This window comes from Acanthopagrus latus, chromosome 15 (assembly GCF_904848185.1).
Source record: "Acanthopagrus latus isolate v.2019 chromosome 15, fAcaLat1.1, whole genome shotgun sequence".
NCBI classification, from domain to species: domain Eukaryota; kingdom Metazoa; phylum Chordata; class Actinopteri; order Spariformes; family Sparidae; genus Acanthopagrus; species Acanthopagrus latus.
The window spans coordinates 23927526-23943913 of NC_051053.1; the positions used below are offsets into that span (position 1 = coordinate 23927526).

The window sequence follows — 16388 nt, forward strand, 5'->3', positions numbered from 1 at the left end:
TTCAAAGAGTCTGACGCTGGGAGCTGCTGAGCTCTCCTTGTTTCGTCCTTGTTGAGTCATTTTGTTGTGCGGCTGCTCTGAAAGAGTCGTTACAAACCGAAGATGAAACAAAAAGGAGACAAATCTGCAGCGTTAGCAGAGAGCAGGAGGGCAGAGCTGATAATCAAAGTGACATCTATAGAAATGATTGATCATTATTGATGGTTTTGACATTAGTGATTGTGATATGAAGCTAAAAATTGTGTAATAGGGCTTTTCCAAACAATGTCCTGACTCAGCAGGGCAGATTTGTTCTCCCATCACATCATGTCGTTAACTGATGACACCCTGCAGTGTCATTTAAGGATCGCCACTAATACAGGTCCGTTAATTCAGTCATAAAACACATTTGTGTTCCTACTGATCCTTTATCCTTTATATATTCATTTATCATGAAGTGTTGGAAACATCTTCACCAGCAGTAATTTAACACGACTTCTAAAAACTGAAGGCAAACGTGACGAAACAGTAAAAACACAGCAGATGTCTAAAAAGCACAAACTTCAAACCTCAGATATTCTGTTAGAAGCTGAACACACAGCTCTCTCACTCTCATGTTTACAGCCTTTTCAGTTCATTCTATACAACATCTTCATCATTCTTATCGTCATTTCTTTCTTTTAACCCCTTTAAAAAATTTAAAAACACAGTAGTGTTTATTTCAAGTAAACAAAGTTGATTGAATAATTGAAAACCTTTTCTGTTTTTAACCTTTTAAAGATGAACGTGTGTCCTGAATGACTCTTCACACACCAAATACTGACACTAAAAACAGCTGCAGGTCGGACATCTTTGGTGGTTTGTGGCCTTTTTACTTCCTGCAGTGTCTCCAGCATGTGTGGGCACCGGAATAAATCATGGAAGTGTTTTTTTCTCATCTTATTTCCAGTAAAACTTCATCTGAGAGAAGATGTTTACCTTCAGTGAAACGTTCTTCCCAAAGGTGACGTCTCCAGACACTGTGAGGTGGTCGAGCTCCAGCATGTCGGGGATGCTCTCGAAGCGGATCAAGTACTCCTGAACCTGGAAACAGACGGACGCCAGAGGAAGATCTTAAGAAACACTAAAAACCCCAAAGATCCCAATTACTTCAGCAATACCAACTAACATCACGCTGACATCTGGGAGATTAACTTTTGAGGCCAGAGAAGTTTAACAATTTAGCATCATGAAAATATTTACCCCAGTTTCAGATAACTGCCATAACAAAATCACTGTGCCACAAAATTGGACCAAATGGGAAATCAGTTGGATTTAGAGGGAAATGTGGTAATTTAGAGACTTCACAGTGAAAGCAAACGATGAAGGGAGGAAGCGAGGCAGCAACAGAAAAACGACTCCCAAGCTCTTTGTGTTTTTTTATGAATACCTTGGTGAAGGAGCTGCCCAGTTTGACGTGCGGCGTTGTCGGGAACTCTCTCTTGGGGCTCATGGTGAGCGAGCCGGCGTCCAGGCTGTACAGGTTGGACATGACCAGCAGCAGGTCCGACGTGGTCTTTACTGGCAGGAAGCGGCTCCGAGGCACGTTGATGCCCAGAGCGTTGTCGAAGCATTTGATGGCGGCGCCGACCGCCGTCTCCAGCTGGATGACGTTCTGACCGCCGTCAAGCGTCTGATAAACCAAAAGAAGGGAGAGGAGACATGTTGGGTCGTTGTGGAAAAGTAACTGATTCTTTCACACGTTTTTATCTGCTCGCTCTTCAGCAGCAAACAGAACAGGAAGTGTTTGAGATTTCTGGAGGAAGGAAGATACTGGTCTCTCTTGCAGCAGTGATGAACCACAAGAAACCAAACAAACACACACCATCCGTCTGCAAACATCCAGTTGAATATTGAGGTCAGCTTCCAAATTAAACATTTAAATCATTTTAGAAGAAAAGGCTAAATCTTGTTGTTAGACAACTTGAATTGTAAATCTTGTGCATTCTGCTTTACAGCAGTGAACGCTGCAGCAACTTCCAAACAGTTTATCATCTGTGATTCACTGTGAACACAAATATCCGTCCACTCGTGTGGTTAAAGCTGCCAGACATCCAGGACATCCAGTTTTCAGCTGCATCAGAAGGAAGTTTCTGCTTTAAAGTCTCAAAATCTTTCTGTCTGTTCACCACTTCACACCTGACTGAAATATTTCAAGTACTGTCTGAAGGACTGCAATTAAAATCTGCACACTCGTGGTCCTTGAATGAGTGAGTCACAGACTTCAACGTCAGAATCTTAATCGTTACAAAAATACCTGCAAAACAGTTTCATTTATTTGTGTATCTGACAGGGACTGTGCATTGATGTGTGACGGGTACATGATTGGGTTCACTTTAGCCAGGACTTCATCTTAAATCTAAAATCACGACGCAGCACCCCCCTGTTGCTGTCAGCGCGAGTGTTTGTGCTGCATTCACGTTCAGAAGTCGTTCTTCCAACTTCGGTGCGTTCACGTGCTTCAAGTTAAATTATGGGAGCGACATGAACAATGTTTGGCATTTTATTGCTCAGAGCTGTTTCCAGTATTTGAGTGACAAGGGGGAGCAAAGGAAACAGCAACACAAATGTGTTTTATTTCGTCCACCATGTCGACATTAACTCGGAAAACTGCGTACCACAACGTCACTGACTTGCTGTTGTTCCAACTAAATGTTTTTCCAATTATTACAACAGCACTTGAACACACCATTAGTGCTAATTAGTAAATGTTGGCAGGCTAACAGGGAATATTCAGCTGAATGCTTTCTCAAGCAACTCGGGAAGTCAGAGAAAATTAAATTTTGGGTTAAAACTAAGAAACTTTCATGTCATGTAGATCATTGTTTTGTTTCCTTTGCTCTTGTCAATAAAATACTAGAAACAGCCTTCAACATTTTGTTTAAACGCTCTGAGCAATAAAATGCAAACCAACACCTTTTCGGCGTCCATGTTGCTCCCATGTTCAAACATGTCGGAAGAACGACTTCCCAACTGGAGAAGTGGGATAATCCCAGGAGCATGTGAATGCAGCATAAACCAAGATGGTGAACATAAGAAACATTAAACTGCTAAACATGAGAGTGTGAGCACACAGCAAAGCTTCATATCGCTGCTCGAGCGGCTGTGGACTCTTATTCGTCTTAAAGTTTAAGAGGTGATGTGTTTCCTGAAGCTACAGGGGTGAATATCATAAAACTAAAATTAGACTCTAGAGGTCTCAGAGGACAACAGTGATATAACAACATGTACTAATATAATGATCTGGGTCTCAGATATAACTATAAGGAGTTACGCAACATTCAGCTTTTATCTTAAGAGCCTCTCAGAACCTCGAGTGCACCGTTTTAACATGTGCAGGGCTGCAGACCGGGTGTTTCTAACTGTGCAGGTTCAGTGCTGCACTCTTACCTAGATGGGACCACACACTTATGTAAAGCCACACTGCTCTGCACGGTTATCAGCAGTTACATAACACCCGCTATGTCACGGTGTGTGACTCTGTAGCCAGGGGCTGGAAAATCACATCTATAGGCCGAGAAAAGCAATAATCAGGAACGAGGCAGTGAATTTATTACGCCGGTTGCAGATTTTGCACACCCTGAGGCGGTGCTTCTCCACAGGGGTGGAGGAGCAACACAGTGTGAGTACAACCAAAATAACATCAAGTCACATCAAGTCACATTTGTTTGCTGCAGTGCTTTTAACAGCATCGCTCCGTCACCGAGAGCTTCGGAGGGCAACGCGGGATAAACACGTGCAGGGAAAACACGGAGCCTGAGACACGATGCTCGAGCAAATCACTGTAATCCTCATCAGAGTAAAAAAAAAAAAAAAAAAAGGAGAGAGACAAAATTTGATTAAGCGCAGCTGCGTTTACACAGAGCCCAATATTGTGATTACAAGCATTTTAAAAGTCAAAACAGAGTTAAAATGCTTCATATGAACAATCAGGATAAACACAAAATTTCAACTGGTTGGGAAATCGCTCCTCTGCAGTCCGCTAACAGCAAAATTCAACTGCAATACCCAGGTTTCAACATATTCATATCACAATATGTAGACTTTGCACTAAATGTCAAGATATGCACCTGATCAACAACACTACTAAACACCCTTCCAGCTGATAATAAAGTTGAACTTGGGTTCAGTTACTCGTCTTTGTCTCTCTTACACACAAACGCTATTCCTCTAAACACAAACAGCTTTAACTGGAGTCCAAGTAGGCCAGCTGAGCCACCAGAGATGTGACCAGAAAACTGGATCAGTCTGAGGCTCCTTTTCCCTCCTTTGTGTGCAGGAACCTCACGTGACAACAAAAAGAAAATCGAGCCGCTCAGGACGACAGAAACACAGAGAGGCTCTGAAATATGGGTCTCCTCCTGGATGCTCGGGTTTCTTTTTAGCAAGGCATGATTTATTCAGAGGCGGTGGTCTCTGCAGAGGAGAGCGGCGCTGATATCCCTCTGCTCTGGTATTCACAGCTCTGTTTTGTAACGTGACAGGACGGACGTGTTTAAATCCTGACAGATGATTTATTTTACTCTGGCAGGTTATCTGAAGTGAACTGTTTCATTCTCGGCATCAGTTGCAGACATCCTGGTGCGGCTCTTCTTTGAATTGGCCCCCTCAAGGCTGCAGGCTCGTACACGGATGATCCAACAAAGGATTATTACGAGGACGTTTATGAGTCATTTCACTCTGATGTGCTTCATAGTATATTGGAAGGGAATGAAGAGAAATAACAAGATTAGAGCTCAGAAATGTGCCAACGGGACTGAGGTACTAGACACGGAGCAAACCGAGACAACAACTCGACACATCCTGTTTGCTCTTAATCAGTGTACGTAAACAAGTAAGTATACTGTTGCCATGGAGTCAGTAAGTTAGCTGTGGGTAAGTTCGGATTTTTTAGCCTGTATTTGTTTATACTTTTGGAAAGCAGCCTCTTTCGTGCAGCATGTCTTCACACGCAGCTATCACTAGATTACTTTGATGCTCAAGAAAACATAAAAATGTGATGATTCTCAGGCGAGTTCTGGAGTTCAAAAGAGCTCCTTTCTTCTGTGATTTCAGAGAGGATTAATAGACGTGTACTCATTATGGACATCAGAGACTATGATATCCCCTCGAAGTACAAATCTTAAAATAGCTGTGTGCTCAGATTTATTGAGTTATGAAATTTTTCATGCAAATCTTTACATTTAATTTAGGAGGAAATCCTTTATTTACGGGCATATTTGTGACACTGTGCAGCTTCTGCTGTCTGTCATGATAACAGGAGTGTACAGGCTGAGGTTTTTCCCCATGACGGTACTTTCTGCTGAGCTCCTCACTCACCTTGGGGTTGACTATGATCTCCAGGTCCATTGCCTTCTGCTCCTGCAGCCTCTTGATGGCAGCCAGAGAGATCCAGAGGTTGTTGGTGTTGAAGATCTTGAACTTTGAAACTGATTTGAACTCGTCTACGTGGTCCTTGGGGACCTGGGCGATCTCCAGGAGACGCAGTTTCCCGTCGTACTGGATCAACGTGCCACCCTGAAAATCAGAGAATAGGAGATAATGGAGAATTTTTAAAATAACTTGTAGTTTTAAAGAAATGATTGTTTTGGTTTCATTATCACAAAGAAAACTACATAATTCTGTAGAAACTGATCTATAAAACGAGACTAGAACCTCAGATGCTTGCAAAAAGAAGTCCTCCTCCACATACCTTGACGTCTGCGCGCGTCTTATCCGTCACCTCCATGATGAACTCGCACCGCTTGCCGTTGGGCTGGCTGACCAGGTGGTGCAGGATGTGGAGGTCGACGGTGGCTCCCAGGTTGTCGATGTTGGACACGAAGATGTACTCCTTGCCCTGCTCGATCAGCTGGTCCAACAGGCCCGAGTTGTAGAAGCTGGCGTAAATGTCCCCGTGTCCAGGAGGGTACCAGCCTTCTGCACTTTGACCGTTCATGCTGAGGTGTGTGGACACGGGGAGGAGGGACTCTTTGTTGATACGAGGGTACCTGGACAAAAGTACAGGAAGTATAATACGATCAGGAAGAATTCGCTTGATGAAAACTCAGTGTCATGCTTTTAGCTTAGAGTACATCAACCGTTAACATGTTGATAGTTTGAATTGGAGTATAACAGTGTGAAGTCGTTGAGCTGACTGTAATTCAGCTCCAGAGACGACTAAACCCACATGTCAAACCTAAATCTATTTATTTCACAGCCACTAGGGGGCAGTGCAACAAGCTGTAAACACAACATTAACATTATACCACCTTCGGCATCTGTAGTGGGCAGTATGTAGGCAAACTGAGCAACATTTATCTAGAGTTGAATTCTAGCGAACTGATAAACGATAGTTCTTTTAGCTCTGGTTTTGTTCTCCACCAACTTCTGAAGCTTCTGAAGTTTTTTTTTTTTTAAAGTAACTCCTTGTCTGGGATTTAGGTTTCAGTTCAGTCATTTCCTGTTTTATTTTGGAGGTTTCACCCTCATGTGTCATGATTTTCTTCCTGTTTATGCAATTGATTATCTAATCAGTGTCTTTTCAGTTTTCAGCTGTTTGTCTGTTTTGCTCCATTTGTCTCATCTGTGTTTGCTTCTTGTGTTTTCAGCGCTTCATTGGTGCGCACTTAGTTAAGTTTTTGTATTGTTGTACTGGTGTACTTCTCAGATTTGTCCCTGCCTGCTTCCTAAGTTTCGGTTTCCTGCCAGGTCTGTTCTTTAAATTTCACATTTAGGTCTCGTTTAGTTTTGAAACTGTTCTTGTGGTGCATATCAGGTTTCTTCTCTTGATTGTGACTAAAAAATAACTCACTCATCTCAGTCACCCACTGCAGAGCTGTGAATCTCAGACTGTCCATGTTAAGTAGATAAACGGCACAAAGAGAAAACAAATCTTTAAGCTCCGGATCTGAGTTAAAACCTTAAAAATAAAGTAGCACGCCAGGAGCAATGAGAATTTCTTCCTTTCGTATCACCGCAGGACTTCAAACAACATCGTCACCAAGTCAAGTTTTCAAGTAAGAAGGCAGATGAAGCAACGAGCCAAAGAGTCCGAGACATCATCGCTTTCTGCATTAAACTGATCAAAGGCTTTTCTAAGAGGGATCTGCGTCAGGCCGCGTTAACAAACCTCGTCGAGAGGAACCGCACTGAGTGGGAGCTGGCTGTGTTTTTGGCAGTTTGAGGATATTTCAGAGTGCGGATGAGCCGGTCAGGTGAGAGGAGCTGCACGGTGGAAGCACGGAGGCTTAAATTCCAGCCGTCCGTTCTGGAAATATGTTTCAGATGAGCGGCTTTTATATGAGCTCAGACTTTTTTTTGTCATCTCAGACCAAAGACTCTGAACATTTTGTAACGTCCACAAAAAGTGTTTTTCCTGTCCTGGATCCAACATTTCTGCCTGAGAAGGAAGGAACAGTTATTCTTTCTGAGGTACACGGAAAAATCAACTGATTATCACTGGGATTTATTTTTAATGTCAGTCTATCAAATCATATCACACACTGAGTTTACAGTTAAAAGGCAAGGGATATTTTTTTTTTTTTTACTCTTTAATTCAATATTCCTTTCATGAATAACAATCACAACCTTAAACACACACGTCTCTTTGTTCTTGTTTTGATTGACATTCCAACCGTTCAACCACTTCCTCTGTGCTGATAACAGCTCCTGACCACCGCCGCCGCCATCCAAAACTGCTTTGTACTGCACTCCTTCTGGCACACGTAACATACGAGTGCACTAAATAATTCAAGGCTGATAGTAAAGTAACAGTCAGCTTCCACCTGACTGACAAATTAGAGACGAGAGATTAAATATTAATGGCCTCTCCATACATTAAACAGCATTTCCTGTCTTGATGCAGCTGTTTCTGCATTAGATCGTCCACCGGCTACTCCGACAGTGAACACAGACCCGAAGCTGAGTTCCGTCAATATGTCTCAGCTCAATACTGCTAACTTTAAACTGCCCGACATATCTGCCAATACTGATGCTGATTGTTGTCTAGCACAGTATGTGTCCCAGTATTTGTTGTTGTAACTGTTTAGTTAGTATGTCCCCCTACCTGCTCTGGTTGAAGGTGTGTATCTTGACGCGGTGGTGTGTATATTTCTGCAGGATCTTCTTCGTGTCTTCGTCCGTGTTGAAGGAGTTCATGAGCACCAGGGGCACGTCTGTGTTGTAAGTCTTGTTAAGGTGCTGCAAGACATAAAAAAAAAACACACACATACATTGTGTGCATACATTAAAGATGATTAGAGATTGTTTTGTTTCGTATCAACAGAATATAAATGATATAAAACAGTCTGATCATCTGTTTAAGAGTCTGTCCTTAAACGCAACTCTCAGAGGCAGGTACAGCAGGTGGTTTTATAAATGGAGTGACCTTAGCCAACACTACAGAGACTTTCACGACATGCAACAACAAAATACCTTCGAGTTCCAGTATGAATAATGAACGTAATGAATACTAATGAGAACGACAGCCCAGGAGATTGTGTCGTGACAATATTTCTGTGACTTGATTGTGTGATCAGAATGAACAGAATACCTGGGGAGAGAGCGAAGCATTGTCTTTTATTTTATTTTACCAAGATAAGAGAAAATTAAAGTGAGCGGAGGAGGAAGACGAGAATAGGATCTGACTCAGTTGGGAGACGCTGACGTGAGGAAGTTAATAACGAGTCGATGATGATTAGACTCCCAAACGTCTAAACTCAGACGTCTTTCTGCAATCAAAGATCCAGGATGTGTGTTGGCCGGAACATCCCCACCATGTAACTGAACACTGAACTTTTATTTGCAGTAGTTAAACAAGTGTGTGACTATGTACATCTTCCAAATGCCTTTCTGTAGAACTGTAATACATCTTCAGGATGTTGACACACTCCCGCAGAACAAAATATAATGGAACACTAACTGGAAGAAGATTAAATGATAACTTGCTTTGTTTTATGTTGACACTGGGTGTGTGGAGAGGCTGATATGACGGATGACAATGACGACGAAGGTGAGCAAACTTCCTTGAACTTTGTAAGCAAATAATGACGTGCTAAAGACGCAGCACCGTGCGCTGTGGACATATTTAAGTGTAATAGTTTAAAACACCATACATATTCTCAACACTACCTAAGTGTTTTTTGAGCCGAGCCCTAACCAGACCAGTGCTGTCACAACATAAAACATAAAAGTGAATCTAAAGAAACGTGTCCATGTCTCAGGTTTACAGAAACGTACATTGCCAACATTTATTCTGACAATTGAGCTGGTTTGCTACAACAGAAAACTACAGACACCAGAAAGTATTCTCATTTGTGACACCACAACATGTGAATTATTTTGGCATTTTAACTTAAAATAATTCAGCAACTGATTATCAAAATTCTTATTGAATAATTGACTAATCAGCTCTAAAAAATGTTGACTAAAATACAGAAAACAGCCTGAAAATCACCCACCGTGGGTTGTTTAAACTGCACAGAACCGTTTGCTCCTTACAATTCCAGTCTTCCTTTATAAAAACAAGGATTTAATGTCCTAGACTGTGTTGATCTGCTTTTGTTTTTTTGTTTATTCATGAATGGTAAATTTCTAGTTAAATGAATGATAGTTAAAAGGTATTTAACTGTTAACATACAATGAATTGATTCATAAAGCATTTCTATGTATTTGGATAGCCATTAGAAAGTTGCAAATGATGTTTTTAAACCTTTACAATTGCTTCATAAACAGTTTATAAAGCATTTCATTAATTGTCAGCAGTCAAGTAACTATGAGCTAAAGTTTAAATAACTAAAAATGAACCATTCATTAATGATGGTTATTATAAAGTGTTACCAGAAGCATTTGAATGTGGGCAGACGTGTCCTGTACCTTTAAGACACCCTGACCAAAGATTTACGGGACTGAAAGCACCACCTTTGAACTGAGCGCTCCTTTACTTGCTTAACTCAACTTGCATAACTTTGCAGATGCAGCAACAAGAGCGGCACTCAGGTGAAATCAGTAAACCTTCAGCAGCCAGGTGGCGCCATTCCAGTCAGAGTTGTATCCAATGGTCCGCTCTAAGTGCGACTGTACGGCCTTTTTACACACAGAAATGCTGCAAAATAACTTTGCACTGAGGCGGTGTGGTGGCTGAGAGGGGCGTTCTCACACAGCAGACCTGGTGTGTGAGAGGGATCCATTTTCTCTCTTTCTAAATAGGCTGATTCAGTCGGGAGGTAATCTGACCAGACCTGGGCAGAAAATGGACACAGAGAGCAGTGTGATGGGGGGGGGAGCAGCGTCCCATGAGGCCGTTATGAAACACACACTGTCTCCTAAATAAACTGACGTACACACCGAGGCTCTGGCATCATCACGTCTGACAGACTTCTTTATGTCGAGGCCGCCTCAAAACTTTGAGAACAGAACTTTTGAACACATGACTGAATGTGATTAACAAATATAATTAGGGGTGTAAGCATTAGCTGTGCTGCTGATGTAGGAAATATGTTTGATATTGTCAATGTCGCGTCTTGACGTATGATCGGGAACAAATTACCACAGACATGTCTGAGCACACAGCCGTCTCTGTTTCCCTGCCAACCCCGCAGACCTGCCTGCCTGCGCAACAACAGATCCTCTTTCGCTACAACTCACCGACTCGATATCACACTGAACTCTTTCAAAAGAACCTCAGAAAAAAAAGCCCAACATGTGTCTCTCCCCCCGGCACCTCAGCTACATAAAGTAATAAAGGATTGTGCCTGCAGGATGATACGCATGACGCATGATGGAGAGACAGATAGAGGCAAAGACATGTTTGTAATTTTTCTCCTGAATCCTTTTTTTTTATCTATTGTCAGAAAACTCAATCTGGAAGCAGAATGAGACATTATTCAAACATCACTGCATCGGGGGAAAAAACATGACAGTACACAGAGCAGATGTTTGCATTACATCAGAGAACACATCACTTCCTCTTTGCCTGCTCCACCCATTCTGACATCACAGCCACATCATGTGCGCCAGGGTGGCAACGGGCCACTTCTTCTATTCAGACCACGTCTCTGAGTTAGGCAACACCTAACTGCCGATCCCTCTGCCAAATGTGAGCCACGGCGATTTTGAAATAAGTCCTGTCGGCTGTGTTTGTAAAAGAAAGGAGAAGCTGATGGACTGTGAAATTAAAGCTTTCATACACTGTTGGATTTACAGGCTGAGGAGGAGGGCGTCATGACAGCAAGACAAACAACCAGCCGAGGTCATGTTGAGATGAGAACTACCAAAAGTGAAAGTTTGAGTGTCAGGCCTGCCTGAACATATCTATCATTTCCTCTTGAGTGCAGATCCAAAAACAGCCGATTTGCCTCATATGCCTGAATGAAATTAGTGCAGATCTCATGCTATGTCTGCCTCTACTCGACATGCAGTTCTGGCTGAAAACACAATGATTCTACACTGAGCCTCTAAAAGCATTTAGAGAAGTTATGACTGTGAATGCATCTGCTATATCCCTGTCATCTCTCTCCCCTCGTTTCCTGTGGTAGTAGATCTAATCAAAATGTGACTGAGGGGCTAACAGGAAGTTATAAAATAATAAGACATTTTTTCTCAATACAAAAAACCAAAACAGCCCCAGGAAATGTATTTTGAATGTCTATTTTCTTTTTTTTCAGCCTGTTGGAGGACGTAAAACAATCTTAAAACAAGATTGACATCATCACAAAAAACTAATAACTGATAATTGATAATTATGAACCTCACCAACCAGATTGTGCCACCATTAATCTACCGACCAATCAAGTTGTTACCAGCAAACTTTAAACCATTTATCCATGTTGCTTTGTCAGATTCGCCCTCAGCTTGATTGCCATGTGGCATTTCTTTAATAATATGTGGTGATGATTAGCAGATTAATCCAACAGACACACCTTCACATTCCTTGATACAAATACACTACAACAGGTCAACAGGCAATAACAATCACAGTTCCATTGTGCAAAACATTTCCTATAAGGAAATTCATGAGGAAATGGTGTTTATTGAGTACAGTGTACGGATAGTCGTCTATTGTCCTCTTGCTTGGAGAAACCTCGTCCAAATTTATCAGTTGAATGCAAATATCGGATATCGATGTGAAATTTAGTCCATGAGAGGAATGTTTAATCAACGGCTTCAAACAGTGGGTGGAAAATCTTGTACTTTTCAATCATTTCAACAGGAATAAGCTCACTGGGCAAATCTAAATAGTCTCGATCAACAAGTAAAAAAATGGACGAGAAACCAGGATCATTTTTCAGGAACATGTAAAGCTCCTCTGTCATGTTAACCTGGTGTAAGGACCAAAAAAAAGAATCTCTGCCACAATGAAAAGCTCAACAGTGAAAAACCTCTTACATAACTGACGGCAAAGTTAAGGGTCTTTCTGAATGGCAAGCAGTCCATCTATTTAAGTCTTTAGCAGCATTTTACTGCCAAATGTGTCTATTTTAGAGCTATTGAACAAGGAACCTTCAAGGCAATCACACCTTACAAAGAAATTCTTCCAATCTCAGCTCTCAGATCTGTCTGTACCTCGATCTGCTGCACAGTGAGGTCCAGGAAGGTGTTCTCGTTGCGGACGCTGATCAAACTCTTTGGGCCTTTACACCCCATGCTGGTGCCCAGGCCTCCGTTCAGCTTCACCACCACCAGTTTGTTCAGGCAGTCGGCCACGCTGTCCGGCAGGCCTCGAGCAGCGATCTTATCATAGGGCTGGATCTGGAGAAGAGGGAGAGAGAGAGGGTTAGACAAACAGCAGGCATACACCATCAAAGGCTTTTAAAACCTTAAGGGCTAGTAAAAGGGCGGTGTGAATCATACAGCCCTCAGCTTAGGTTAACAACGTCTGTGTGAAAAGGGAGTGAAGTTATCCCCGAGTCAACTCTTAGCCTCTGGTCGACCCCGGGCTAAAAAACCATACAGAGCGTGAATCAGCAGTCGTAATATGTCTCTTTGTCTTGGATTCTTCTGATTTTTACGGCTCACCTCAAAGAAATAATTTTCTTCAAACTAAAAGTTGTCATCCAGGAAATACAGCACAGAGACTCTAACAGCTTTGAATGTCAGCTTATTACTTGTCAGCTGAGAAATGTGAAATGGGCTGAACTGGCTGATGTGAAAATGTCCCAAATTGTTCATGTTCTGCTGCAAAAATTGCTTTCTTGTATCAAGGAAGGAAAACGCTAGATACAAAACATCCGCATCAAACATTCAGAGGCATGTTGTTTGAATGAATGGTGCAGATAATAGTAATTACACTGACATAATGCACTTCGCAGCCGGTTTCAAATGTAGTTTCAGCACTTCTGTTGTCGAGGCAGCAAAATGCATTTGTGTACGGTAATGTGTGTGTGTGTGTGTGTGTGTGTGTGTGTGTGTGTGTGTGTGGAGCCACATCGCAGGGTCGATATTACAGCTTTTTCGTCAGCGCATTCACACATCATGTATTGACTGTTTCATTCTCTCCCACAGAGCAAGAAAGAGTCAAGGGAAGATATGAAAGACGGCGTGTTCGTCAAAACAATAAACCTGAACCAGGAATATATAGATTCACCGTTATGTCGTTTTCAATCTAAAGGTAAAACAGCAGCAAGAACACACAACACAACCGAAACACAATGCCTTCCCTCATCCAGTTAAAAACTGTGAGAAGCACTCAAGGACAGCAAATGCTAACCAGATGTTACAGCAGCTTTTTGTTGTTAGGAGGTGAGTGACCATCAGCTCTGTGTGAGTCTGCCTGAATTCTTAAGATGAAATAAATGTCTCAGTGATTCTTAAAGGTGTACGTGGTGTGTGAAGAGTGTGTGTGTGGTGATAAAAAGGCCGGGAGTCACCCTGTGTCCTTTCCTGATGAAAAGCACAGTGACAGCAGACAAGCAGCAGACATTCTGATAGAAACAGACGGTCTCTCCCCTGGTATTCACCCCCCTCCCCCATCTACAGCGACTCCTCACCCCCTTACCTCACACCACACACAGACTACGGTCACAAATACAACAGACATCCACCTCACAGCTACCACTCCGTCTCTGTCCTTCACACGGATGAGACGGTATCAAAACTGAGGACAGAAGACGTTTCATGATCGAGAACTGCAAACTGTGTTTGCTGACATTCAGGAGAGAAATACAAACGGATGTAAAAGAACAAGTTCTACCAGAAATGCAGAATTCAGTCATTATCGACTCAGACGCACGTTGATGGAAAGTTGGATGAAGTTTTGCAGTCGACAACACATTATCGACAATGTTACAGCATTTGCCTAAACAACTGAAGCAGATGGAGGTTATAAAATGTGTAACAAGATCTTTTTAGACCGACTTGTGATCTCGGGTCTTCTGGAGACTTGGTCAAACAGTATGGAGCCATTTTAGTTTTTTTAATACTATGCCGTTTTCTGTGAAGCTCCACAAATGTTTTGTGGACTATGGAGCTGATTTTGGGTGAACTGTTCCTTAAAAATGTTCTTCTCAAAAATACCTCTACAGCAAAAAGACTGCAACAAATTCAGGGGTCAGAGAGAGGTTTGTTGGTGTGTGTGTGTGTGTGATTGTGTGTATACTGAGTAAAATGTGTTTCAGCTGGGATCCCCATCCTAGCCCTGTACCCCTGGAGTTAAACGGCTTCCACTCACAGATGTTCATTTCCCCTTTCTGGGTAAAACAGATGGAGGCTATTTTTTTTTCTCTTTCCTCCTGTGCATGTGTGTATGTGTGTGCTGCCAGCTACAAGTTACACTAACTCCCGCCTGCAGGGAACACCTCTTTAACCAGGACTGCTGGATGAAAAACACCTCTGTATCAGTTCTAGCGCAAACTGTGGTAACATGTTTTCTCTGCTGTCAGCTGAAGGAGGGAACACCTAGAAGACTCAGAGGACATTTAATCCAGAGCAAAGGGAGCCACACGGTGGATTATAGTTTTGGACTGACATAAATACACGCCAAAGGATTCAAAATGGTATGAAGTAAAATGCAGTTTGCAAAACATGTTTGATCAGCAGCAGCGGAGGAGGGAAGAAGTCTGTGTGACCGGAGTCAAACTCCACTGTTATCCCTGAAGTGCAGTCGAAGCACAGGCGTGTTGTCGACTCAGCTACAGTTGTTAGAAAGTTAGTGCGCTGCTTCCTAATAGGGATGCATGACGCTGGATTTTTGCCAGTATCCGATACGCCAATATTTTCCAGCTCCTTTTGGCAGACTTCAGACGCAGATGCACATACTTTTCCAACTAAGACCATCAAGTTTCTCCTGTGGTCGAATCAACAAATAACCCACTCTTATGGTGAGAGCCCACTTCAGACTAAACTGTCACTGTGCGACACTGGTGCATTTTTTTCCACCAAACATTTCTCCACATTTGTATTTTTCCATTCTCTCTCCCTCATTCAAATACGTTTTTTAAACAACAAAACCACGGCATTATTGTCTCTGACGCAGCATCACAACAACACAGAGAGTTGTCCATACCTCATCTCATCTCTTCTTAACCACAGACACACACACACACACACACACACACAGATGCAGACTTACAACTTGAGCCCTCATTCATCATTACAAGCAGTTTAAAAACGTAATAGAGATTTGTGGTTATGTTTATGGCCCAATTATAATGTTGTTATGAACTGAATTAAAGATAGAAGTGTTATTTATCAATATACATTATTTTTCAACAATTAGAACTTCTGCTACTTTCTATAATCACAAACATAATATTGTCGCTCTGTATCTGTGGGACACAGATGACTACATTGTCCTTGAGTCTCTCTGGCCTCACTGTTGCTGATCAGGTCAGATTTACATACTGAGGCATTGTACACTCATCTACATGGGTTGCTATGGTAACAGCCGATGTAAGCCTGTGTGTGTACTCATTCAAAATAAAACCAAAACAGCAAGCGACACCCCGGAGCTGTTGTATTCTTTTGCCCCTATTCAACATTTAACATGAAGGATTCTGTGTTTCGTGCATTTCAGCGCTCTCATTACTGTTTCTGTCATCTTACTTTTCGATAGCCGAAGCACAGTTTGGTATGTGTCCTTGCGAATATTTTATCTTATGAAGAGCTGAAAGATTAATCAATCAGAAGATGGTTGATTTGCAACTTTTGTGGCAACCATTTCTGCTTCAAAGGAATAACTTTTTGAGCAAAAATGGCAAACATTTGGCTTTGTTGTTTGCATTTTGGATTTTAGATTTTGTAGCTCATCATTAATGCTCTCTCCACGTTGTGACCTGCCAAAACAATCTCAATATGTCAAATTGCAGGAAAAAGCTTCCAATGTTTAGCTGCAAATAAATAAAATTCATGATGTTGAAGAAATGTGAAATTTTGTGAAACAAATTTCTTTATGT

The 16388-nt window shown here is 42.0% G+C and overlaps 1 protein-coding gene across 2 annotated transcripts in view; it reads right to left on the reverse strand.

The window, feature by feature from the left end:
* Positions 1–16388, reverse strand: part of ugp2b (UDP-glucose pyrophosphorylase 2b) — a 29847-nt gene that overhangs the window by 2109 nt on the left and 11350 nt on the right. For both annotated transcript variants that reach the window (XM_037123828.1, XM_037123827.1), the window contains exons 4-9: positions 12562–12747; positions 8066–8199; positions 5711–6008; positions 5338–5535; positions 1409–1651; positions 958–1062 (exon numbers count right to left, since the gene is read on the reverse strand). In XM_037123828.1, coding sequence (XP_036979723.1) covers positions 958–1062; positions 1409–1651; positions 5338–5535; positions 5711–6008; positions 8066–8199; positions 12562–12747 — 1164 coding nt within the window. The remainder of the gene's footprint in view (positions 1–957; positions 1063–1408; positions 1652–5337; positions 5536–5710; positions 6009–8065; positions 8200–12561; positions 12748–16388) is intronic.